This window comes from Glossina fuscipes, unplaced genomic scaffold (genome assembly GCF_014805625.2).
Source record: "Glossina fuscipes isolate IAEA_lab_2018 unplaced genomic scaffold, Yale_Gfus_2 61256, whole genome shotgun sequence".
Classification (NCBI taxonomy): Eukaryota; Metazoa; Arthropoda; class Insecta; order Diptera; family Glossinidae; genus Glossina; species Glossina fuscipes.
This window is the reverse complement of record NW_024003482.1, coordinates 1-10243: the sequence shown is the minus strand read 5'-3', so window position 1 is coordinate 10243 and position 10243 is coordinate 1. Positions and strand designations below refer to the sequence as shown.

The 10243-nt window shown below is 33.6% G+C and overlaps 2 protein-coding genes across 4 annotated transcripts; one reads left to right on the top strand and one right to left on the bottom strand.

The window, feature by feature from the left end:
* Positions 1-1740: 1740 nt before the first annotated feature.
* On the top strand, positions 1741-6698 carry LOC119643560. 2 transcript variants are annotated; one of them, XM_038042947.1, is made up of 3 exons: positions 1741-1969; positions 2047-3037; positions 6520-6698. In XM_038042947.1, exons 1-2 carry the CDS (start codon positions 1882-1884, stop codon positions 2994-2996), a joined length of 1038 nt encoding a protein of 345 aa, XP_037898875.1. In that variant the 5' UTR covers positions 1741-1881; the 3' UTR covers positions 2997-3037; positions 6520-6698. The 2 variants fall into 2 exon arrangements, with proteins under 2 accessions (XP_037898875.1, XP_037898873.1); XM_038042945.1 differs by lacking the exon at positions 6520-6698 and having other exon boundaries at positions 2047-4232.
* LOC119643561 (protein N-terminal asparagine amidohydrolase) lies at positions 4432-8081 on the bottom strand. Of its 2 annotated transcripts, none has more exons than XM_038042949.1 (5): positions 7740-8081; positions 7261-7437; positions 6943-7151; positions 6705-6866; positions 4432-4751 (listed from the first exon to the last, which is right to left on the bottom strand). In XM_038042949.1, exons 1-5 carry the CDS (start codon positions 7990-7992, stop codon positions 4626-4628), a joined length of 927 nt encoding a protein of 308 aa, XP_037898877.1. In that variant the 5' UTR covers positions 7993-8081; the 3' UTR covers positions 4432-4625. The 2 variants fall into 2 exon arrangements, with proteins under 2 accessions (XP_037898877.1, XP_037898876.1); XM_038042948.1 differs by having other exon boundaries at positions 7261-7443; positions 7740-8080.
* Between the last annotated feature and the right edge of the window lie 2162 nt (positions 8082-10243).

Below are 10243 nucleotides of genomic sequence, written 5' to 3'. Positions count from 1 at the left end.
TGGAAAACTGTGCTAAGCGACCATAACTTAAATTGGAGTGTAATCGCATATCGTTGTTATGCGTTATGTTTAAAGTGTGACAGAATTATGTAAAATCAGCATAATTCACTTGCAAAAAGAAAAAGACGAATTATGTCACACTTCAATTAGCTGAAAATTAAATTTCGAAATGCAATACAATGCTAGGCGCCCTAATTAAAGTAATCCGTCATAACTTTATGCTTACGCTAGCAATAAGGTATTTTGTAAAATTTAGGTATAAATAGCCATGCCAAAATTAAATAAAATCAATTGTTATGAATTAATAATTCCACAAAGCATTTCATTCGCTACATCAAAAAGGCATTCTATCCGCCCAAATTATTTACCTAGGGACAACTTCTACTCGATCTCTGTATTGGCACTAATTGGAGTTGACAGACTTGGCGGAAACAGCCGAGCTGTTTAGAAACTTATTTAAGACCAATACCAACGTCACCCATGAAAAGAGATTCTCAGGGAATCTTCCTAAAACTTCTCCATACTGCCACCGCCATTCATTATAATTTAAAAAGCGGAAGGGCGAATTTGTGCATATTTATCAACTGCTTATGTTAGTCTATCCATAGGATTTGATCTGAAGCGGCATAAAAGGGTAGTCAAAAGTGTTTGATATTCATTGAACAGGTAGAGTTAAAAACTAAAGACGCAGTAAAAAGTAGACACTAATTAACGGAAACGTTATATTGAATATATTAACGTAAGAGGTTGTATTGTTGACATCAATAAACTATAAAAAAGCCCAATGATCTGAATATAATATTTAACCTACAATTACGCAACAATTTACGGCACATTTTTTTTTTGAATTTTTGTTGAAGTGTTTCCTTTGATGTCAACCTTTTTTTTTCGAAGCTTTAAGCTATTTTGTTTTTTATTCCACCATTAAGTAACCGCAATATTTTGCAGAGCACTTCAAGTCGTTTTGAATTCACAACTAAGGACAGCGATGCTTGCGTGTAAATCGTTCCTCGTGCATTGAAATATTATCTAACAATAAAAGAAAATGATAAAGATATATATAAAGATAAATGACATTGTGTGCAAGAATTTCTCATTCAGGAATTCGTCATCACCGTTAGCAAAGACGTTTAACGACGTCGCACTTCGCATCTGCAACTTCAACTATCATACTTTTTCTGAAACATTTTTACATTTGCTTCCAATACGCACCCGATTGATGCTAACAGTTTACTGAAAGATTTTCAGATGGTGCTTCACATATCCAAATATTTCAGCTGAAGTATCAAAAAACATCACCAGCAAAATGAGGACGCTTTGCTGATCTCCCACACAAATCGTGCTTCACTTAGAACTAATTTCAAAGATTGTTTTTCTACCGCCAACGAAACTTTTTCGGCAAGATTCTTAAGGATTCTGCGAATTCTCTTTTTAAACGCTAAACACCAACGCAAAGCTATATCTCTGGCAGAAAAAAAGCCATGCTGTGTCGATCTGAAAAAGTGGTAATCAAACAGAGTGGTAATATTAAACGAAAAATTGTTATTTTATGTAGAGGAAGGTCAAAAAATATCAAATTTAACCGTTGTCGCGTTACTTTATTATTTTCATCAAAATACGACACTGATCAAAATACTTGCAACCTCCTAACATATTCAATAATTATAACTTTTTGCTCCATCAATCCGATACTACGAGGAATATCATGTGCTAACTTCTCTCAGTGAATGTATCAGCTTTATGCAATCTAGAAGAAGAATTTCGCCAGGAAAAAGCAAACAAAAATGCTCGTGTAAAACAGAAAATAATCACTTCTTCTCAAAGTTTTGAAAAGTTTAAATTTTTTAAAAGTGCTTTCATTTCAATAGTCTAACAAAAAGCATGTCATATGGTAGTGACGATGTAGCGTCATTCGTAGAATCAAATGATGCTTATTTGCAGAGAGTTATCAGAAGAAGCACAAGACGTTGTAAGTTGGCATAGCTTTATGTATATATAAGAGATTATCTATAATTGGGATAAACCAAAATTGTATATGCTTATCAGCTGCTTTTTTAAACCCTTCCATGGTATTGAGTATGAAAATACGTAAACGTCAAGGCAAATGCGTTGGACCGGCTTTAGAAGCTATAAGCGAGTTCGCAAAAAAAGAAGAGCCGAAAGGTAAAAAATACAATTACATCTGTGATACAGTATGGCTTCTTTTGGCCGATTATATAGAACCGGAAGATGTACAAACTTACGCATTGATTTGCCGCCAAAGTGCGAGTAGCATTGCGTATTGTAGATATTGGAAAAACCTGTATGCACGTTACTGCGGACAATCAAGGATTTCCAAGATTTGGATTTTAAATTTACCAGAGCGCTTGCAACGGCATAACATGCACTATGGAGATCTCCGTTGTATTCGACGTTTTGTTATAGAGTCTTTGTTTTATTGTCATCAACCGTTTATAAAGCGTACACAGCAAAAGCTTAACCTGGACTTTTTAATTGGTCGTACTTTTATGAGATCATGGATTACAAGATCGTCAAAATATTTCACTACTTACATCGAGTTCAAATTAGGCTTTCCTGCAAATGCCGATAGGAAAGATACAAATTCGGTCAAATCACAATTACTACTTCATAAATTAGTAGATAACTGGGAAGACTTGGCAAATGACGGTTATGTAAATACGGAAGAGGAGTTATCGACGATAATGAGTCTGGCTCATGAACTGGAGGGAGTCTGCTTGCTTTTGCTATGTTCGACGCATTTTGTCTCAATGCCTTCTCAGTTGCAGTACGATAAAAACAGTAATAGGCGTATCCGGTTGCATGGCACTCGTACTCTTTTATCTTCCGATATGAAAACAAGTAATTTGAAGCTTGACTTTATGGTTAACATTGGAAATGAGATCATAACCATATGCTGCCCAAATATTTTATGGTTTAAGGTGGTGCCATGGTGGCATCCAGATTTTTACTCACATAGAGACAGCATTGTTGGATAAAGTTACTGTTGCATTTGGCACAGTTATTAAGCGTTATTAAGGTAATTTTCCATAAAGTTTGCAAATTTAATTCTAGTCATTAATTTTGGGAAGTTCTCAATTTTCGTGAAACTAATAATGTAAGCGCTTAGATTCAACTTGAATTATTTCGGCTAAGAATCTTTGTATTTCGTATTGATTTTAAATAGACCAATAAAGCACGTGGGTTGCATTTGTAATATGCATCTCGTTCTTGATCTACCTAAGATTATAAATCCGCTCTTTTGTCGTGTGTTATGGGAACAATCACAGTTTCAAAAATACAGATGCATAGCAAGTGGCTACAAAGTTATTTTGATATTAGCAAAACGTTAATAATCCGTAATGGGTTTTCATCTAATACTTATAGTGAATATTTGCAAGAAACGTTTCAAATTTCACTGCAAAAATACGCGTATAAACACCAAGAGGTAAAATATTTTACAATTTTGAAGTACTGAAGCCCATTGCAAGTGGTGCAAAAAAAGAAAAAGACTGGCTTATTGTCAACAGCTGATTGCGGTAGTAAGGCACGTTGTGGTACAAACTTACATCAAGCTGATGTCTATTTTGAAAAGTTAATAGTCTTCTTAAACATTTTGATATGTTTCATATATCTTTCGTACCCAATCCTACTAAACGACTACTATTTCCTACTAAATTCTGCATACCTTTACATCTCTTATTTTCACGATATGTGAAGAATAATAGGTCTTCGCTGGCAAGAAATGATCCTCCACAAATGTTTAAAAATAAAAACCATTCTTTTTTTTTAATCAAGTTTTTAATTGATTTTTTTTTATTTTTTCTATGAGTTTATCAAGTTAACATTTTTCTTTTATTTTATAAATCCAATACGCACTAAGTTGCTGAATAATACATAACAGAATTGTTTTGCTGTTGTTATTATGTATTAATACTACTGAAATTGCATTCATTTAATTGAATTACATGTTTAGAGCACATCTTTTAGATAATTCTCAATTAACATTAAATAAGGCTTACACATCCTTTGTGAAAATAATAATGATTCGGATGGGTTCGGAATTTGGATTACTTCACCTTAAACGCTATTTCATTTGCAGCTGTGGTCGCGTTTTCCTACATAAATCTAATCGTTGATCATGGATATTCAAATATTAACCTTTAATATTTTTTTTTTATTTAAACAAAAATCTTTTCTTTTTTTTTGTATTTACATATACATAAAACTTGATTTAACTAAAGAAAAAAAAAAAACAACAAAAAAGTTTGAAAAACAAATATAAAATTTTTTTTTTTTTAATTTATATTAATTATAATGTAAATACACACAAGCACACATGTAACATTTTTTACCACAATAAAAAAATTTATAAAGTTAGCAAAACATTTTTTTGTTCGTTCAGTTAAGGCTTTTCTCTTATAATTTTAATTTTCCCAACCTGGCGTAAAATTCAATAATTTATGCTTCGCTTTAAAAAAAAGGTGATTTTTTGTTTTTTTTACTAATAACGAATTTTAACTTTGAACCTAATTGAAAGATAAAGTAAAAAAGAAAACAAATTAGGGGGATGTTGATAAAAGTTAGGAAAATAAAGGATTGCATTTTTTTTTTTTTTTTTAATAAAATTAATATCTAACCAGGGACCAAAAACCCGTAGCTTCATCACGTCGGTAATAACGCGGGCGATTATCTCGGAACACCGTAATGGCGGGAAATTGATTCTCTTGTATAAATCGTATAGTAGACCTCCTCTGAGAAACAAAAAAAACAAAAGATTGGAAAAATATTATGTAAATTAAAGCAAGGTGTATAGTTTAAGTTTTAAATTGGCGATAATTATATTACAACAAGAAAGAAACGGTATTCAATTCGGGCCAATATCTTCTGTACGATATTTGATTATGAAATAGCGAGAAACGATCTGTTTATTGTATTCATTTCAAATTATATTTTGATACATAATAAAGTAACTTTATAAAAGAAAAGTTGCTTTCGGTTTGGTCCGAGTCTTTTTGCTTTACATATCTGTTATATATCGCAATGTACATACATACATATGGGCCCTATCTCGTATTATGCATACCGCACCATATTACGTAAAAGAAGAACTTTATGGCGTCTTTTCACTAAGATTCAAAGACATATTTATTATGTCCCTAAAGCTACTTTGTTATAGCATAATATGACCATGAATTGTTGGATATTCCTTTGGTAACATCGTTACGCCGTTAGTGCAAGAGTTCTGAAATGTCTTTGTGAAAAACTATACCAAGTAGTTTTCGTAGTCTGGAAAGTCAACTAAGAGAGTTGTGAAGAGAGCGAAATGAATTGTAACTAGACGGACTAAAGTCTGTGTTCCATGTTGGTTACCTTAACATTTCCCAATCGAATCTTGTCAATTTTTGGGGATACATTAAAAATGTGTATGATCTGGCATTGTCGTGAGGGAACATGTCATCTTTCCTATTAATGAATTCTGCTCACTTTGCCTCAATTTTATAATTTAATCGCATTACTTGTTAACAGTAGTAGTAGTGTGGTAGTGGTGGAAACAACCGTCCTGCCCAATTCAGAGAAAATTGGGTTGGGGTAGTGGATGAATGAATCGCTTCGATTCCCACTAAATACAGAACGTTATCTTATTAGGAATCATTGGCGACTTCGTTACCGTTTGTGCAGTTTCATCCATCTATGGAAGTTGATCTCTCTCGCGCATTATTGTCGTAGTCGATCCGTTTTTCATCGCCTGTTGCAAATCTTTTTAAAAGTGGGTCGATTGCATTTCTCTTTAGCGATTCTCAGAAAGATTCTCAGTCCGTTATATGTTTGTTTGTTAAATAACTTACTATCTAAACATCAAGCTTTTCGTGCTTACTTTTTTAACTTAATGTAAGTAGTTTAAGATGCTTTTTCGTTCGATGTTTAATTTTAAGGCTATATCGTAGGATGAAATGTGACAGACTTTCTCTTTTTAATATCAAAATTCCCTGAAGTAAACGATTAATCTGCGTGCTGTGCATTTTGGTGAACCATCTCCATTGTAAACACCGTAAATTTTTTCATTAGTTTGCAAAGCGTTGTACACTCGGTACGTGCTTTTTTTGCTTTGAAAGACAGGAATGGATCAGACCTGTAAACGATAAGACCTATATATCTAGCAATGTTATGCGTTTTTAACTCAACAGCTTCAGGTTGATACACAATAGAAATGATAGCAGAGAAGAAAGATAATGCAGATCACGTGATGATTACAATTGATTTATTGATGATACAATAAAGTTAATTTCTTTCAATCAGTTGATATTCAAGTTGTAATAGTCCATTCTGCAGCTTACGCCAGAATCTTTGTACGTTCTTTTGTAACATGAAGAGTATTTTTTTTAGAAGTCGTCTTACTACTGGAAACGAAATCGCCTTTGATTGAATTTCTTTCTAATTACATATGGACTGTCAGTTTTTATAAATAGTTAAAATTACTAGACTTAACAACGCTGGCATGAAGTTTTTATTTTATTTAAGGTTTTTGTACCATCTTGCAAGAACCCTTCAAGAGATTGTTTTCAACCTAGATTATGGGAGTTTGATTAACGAAAAATCAAATGGTAAACCTAAAGCTCCAAAACGCGGAAGTCTGGCGTAGTTCGTTGTAATAGGTGTACCATCACTTGTCGGTGCAAAACTTATACGACTTTACGCGAACTTACATGCATTGCAAAATGTGGTGGTTCGACATCGGGGCTTGAGGAGAGATGTTGTAATAGAAATTCATCAGATTGGGCTAACCAAAGGTCGGCTCCACGCAGCGGATCATAGTTAAAAGGACCAATGCGCAACATACCCAGCGCAGCGTCGTATATATCGAGAACCTTTTTTTTTAGGATATAACAAAGGAACAATATAATTAGTATTTAGTTTATTTATTTTGCTTTTCTATTAACAAACATTTTGAGCTCCCATAAAAATACGGGCGTCGCGCAGTTCCCTATCTGGTCCACGTTCAGGAAATGCAGCCGGAAATATTTCGCCAGTTTTGATATTCACACCGACGCCGTAGACGATCGGACAATTGACATCGCCACGTAGCACCGTATTTAATTCACCCACACAGGCTTGAGTCAAATCAATTTCAAGGTGATGTTTATGGAATGATTCTGTAATTATATGAATATTTCTCTCATTTTCTTGTAATTTTAATTTAATTTCTTTCGGAAGCTATTTTTTTTTATGAATAATATTTTTTAAGAAATTAATGAAACGTACGCATTATATTGTAAAAGACTTCTTCACCGTAGCTTTGGGGGTCGCGATAGCCACCAATTAATTGCAACTCTATACGTCCTTCCGGATAACCTAAGGCTAACTCTTGTACACGAGCCACCATAGTACAGACTGCCTCATCTACGCCAGTACCATCAAAATGCGCCAAAGCAACTGCACCTGAACCTTAGAACAAAATATCTTTCATTAAAAAAATGACAAGAAATATAATAATAAATAAAATTTCCTAAACAGTTTTATGAATGTGTAAATGTGTTTGTTCTTGTACGTGCGTGTGAAATGAAATTATTTGAAAAGTGCGAGTGCAAGTGTGCGGGTAAGTGTTTATGAAAAACATTATAACGCATCTAAGAAAAGGTTTAAAATTGTCTTTATGCCATTATTCCTTGACGCAAACTTTAATGAAAACACGAAACGTGATATTAGCAGACACATAAACGTGTAAACGTAACCTTGCTTACCTGAATGTCGGACCACGACAATAATACAAGTGGTGGCATCATCTGTTCCTACGATATTAATGTTCTTATCATGCGGAGCAGCTGCTGCCATTTCGCGTTGGCCTACATACAAGAGTCCCACAGGTCCTACGGATTTTGTAGGAATATTCAATAGTTGTTGTGCATAATCCCTATATATTGGGTGCTGCATAAACAAACTGGCCGTGTCCATGGGACACTCATCTTGCAGCACACCATTCAATACCAAGACCATCTTCGGCGGTAACAATAATGAACGGAATGAAAAAACAAATAAATCGGTACCTTGCTTGCAGCAACTGAAAAGCAAAAAAAAAAAAATATTTGAATGTTATAACTTTTTTGCTATATTACGACTATTTTCTAAAATGCACAAAAATAACATACAAATAGCAAGTAGGGGCGGTATAATGGGCCGCGGACCCACCAATGAATACCCTATGTCATTTCACTTAATAAAGTTATTCGTGCAACAACTTTTGAAAATAAAGTTATATGGAAAATAGTCAAAAACGTGATCAGAGTCGAAAAATTTTTAACAGCGTTCGTCCTTGGGTTAAGATACGATGCTGTAACAAATTTCAGCAAAATATTCAAAAGTTACGACCTGTAGGTTAAACATTAGAAAACAAGCCGGATAGAGGGACAGAAGGACGGACCAGCTTAAATTGATTCGGAATTCTGATTCTGATAAGGTACAATAAAAGGTGGGCCTTTTTCAAGTCCTTTCGACTGTTGTGTTACATCCGTACTAACTTAATATACCCTTGTACCACAATATACCCATGTACGGCACAATGAGCAAAAGTTGAACAATATTAAGAAAATTTTTTAAATTGTTTTTTTTCCCTTCAATTTTACATTTTCCATAGACTTCTTTTTATAGATTTGTGTTGGCATGAAGTTAGTCCACTGTATGTAGCCTAAATTTTTTTCTTTGTCTTCACACTTGGTTCGCATCTCCGCTAGGGTAATCGATAATTGAACAATATGTTGAAAAACAACAAAATGATGAAAAAAACTGAACAAAAATAGAAAATACAAACATGAATAAAATAAAAAATCATACAGAAATGTTATAAAAAATTAAAAAAAATAATTTATTGTTACTATTTACCATATAGTGCAGAAAAATCTAATTTCATTACTATGCCCAAGGTATATCACCGTCAAACTCGCCACAAACATAAGACAATAAATGGAAAATATTGCAATAATGTTGCTAATGAAATGTTAGATATTATATAAATAACGTTTTTGCATCTATTCAACATGTATGTATAGGATTATACATTGCGGTCATATGTTTGCAATAGTAGAATGTTTTGCATAAAATTGTACGCGGGTGTTTAGCGGTTTTGCCCTTTCGCTTGTATGTTCTTGAGTTGTCGTTATTTTTGTAAATTAATCAATCAATTAATATCAATTTTTTATTCATATTATAATTCTGTGCAAATTGTCCACATTAAATTCAGAGTTTTCCCGCCAAAATCTTCTTCCGTGAACGATATAGCTTGTGGAAAACAAATTTCATTCAACTCAATGACGTTGGACGTTGGAGCACAATTGGGTTTGGAGCATTCGAAAACGAGGGATATAAGTAATATGCTTTACAAATTCGTAGCAAGCTTTATAAAGCAGAATTCACAATTAACAGATTTTCCGCCAAACGAAGAAGCAGAAAAGTCCGAGAAGTTAGAAAATGTTATCGACGAGCAGTCAAATCTTTCTAAGAATATTCATCAAATCTATGAAGACCGATCTGTTCCGCTCTACTTCTTTATGCCTTTCAATGCTGCTAACACTTTTATAGAAAATGCGGGAAACTTTAATTGAAAATAATTCGTATCTTGCAAAATATTACTGGGCCACGGAAATTGATATATATATAATAAAATAGTTAAGCCAGGAAATGAAGACGAGGTGCCTAAAATCAATATAATAGACAACCTTACGATTTTCGGTTATAAGAGTAAAACCTTTGGTTCTATTAAAGAGAAACGTCCTTCAGAAATTAAATATATTAAATATCAGAAAAATAATTTTGCTCGTATACGATCTTATTGCTGCACGAATTCGAAAGCAGATAAAGTTTGTTTAGAATACGATATATCGATGGTAAAAAAGCCAGTGTCGGGCCAGCCAGTACAACTAAAGGAGTTTTCATTCACACCTTCTTTAAAATCACAAAAATGAGAGAACACAAGCGCACACTTTTCCGGGAAGAAATGAAAGATATTCTTCCAAAGCAAGTCCGGGTAAATTTCTTAAATAAATTAGACAATAACGATTTGATGCGGTGAAGTTAAGCCGGAGAGCGTATGTAGAAAAATAAGCGCCGATCTGAAGGATTCGGGAAACCGAAGCGCAAAAAATACAAACAAGAACGACCTACTTTTTCAACACCTTGCTTGGGCAAGTTGGATTATTTTCAGGCAATCAAATAAACCGAAAAAAAAGTTAGTAAAGAAGGTTTAGTATATCAC

Excerpts from the sequence above, each read along its gene's own strand:
- LOC119643560 (XM_038042947.1), top strand. The coding sequence starts at position 1,882 with ATGTCATATGGTAGTGACGATGTAGCGTCATTCGTAGAATCAAATGAT. Across the intron at positions 1,970-2,046 it reads CAGAAGAAGCACAAGACGTT|CTGCTTTTTTAAACCCTTCC; the intron begins GTAAGTTGGCAT and ends TATGCTTATCAG.
- LOC119643561 (XM_038042948.1), bottom strand. The coding sequence starts at position 7,992 with ATGGTCTTGGTATTGAATGGTGTGCTGCAAGATGAGTGTCCCATGGAC. Across the intron at positions 6,867-6,942 it reads TTTTTATGGGAGCTCAAAAT|GTTCTCGATATATACGACGC; the intron begins GTTTGTTAATAG and ends CTAAAAAAAAAG. Across the intron at positions 4,752-6,704 it reads CACCACATTTTGCAATGCAT|AGGAGGTCTACTATACGATT; the intron begins GTAAGTTCGCGT and ends TTTGTTTCTCAG.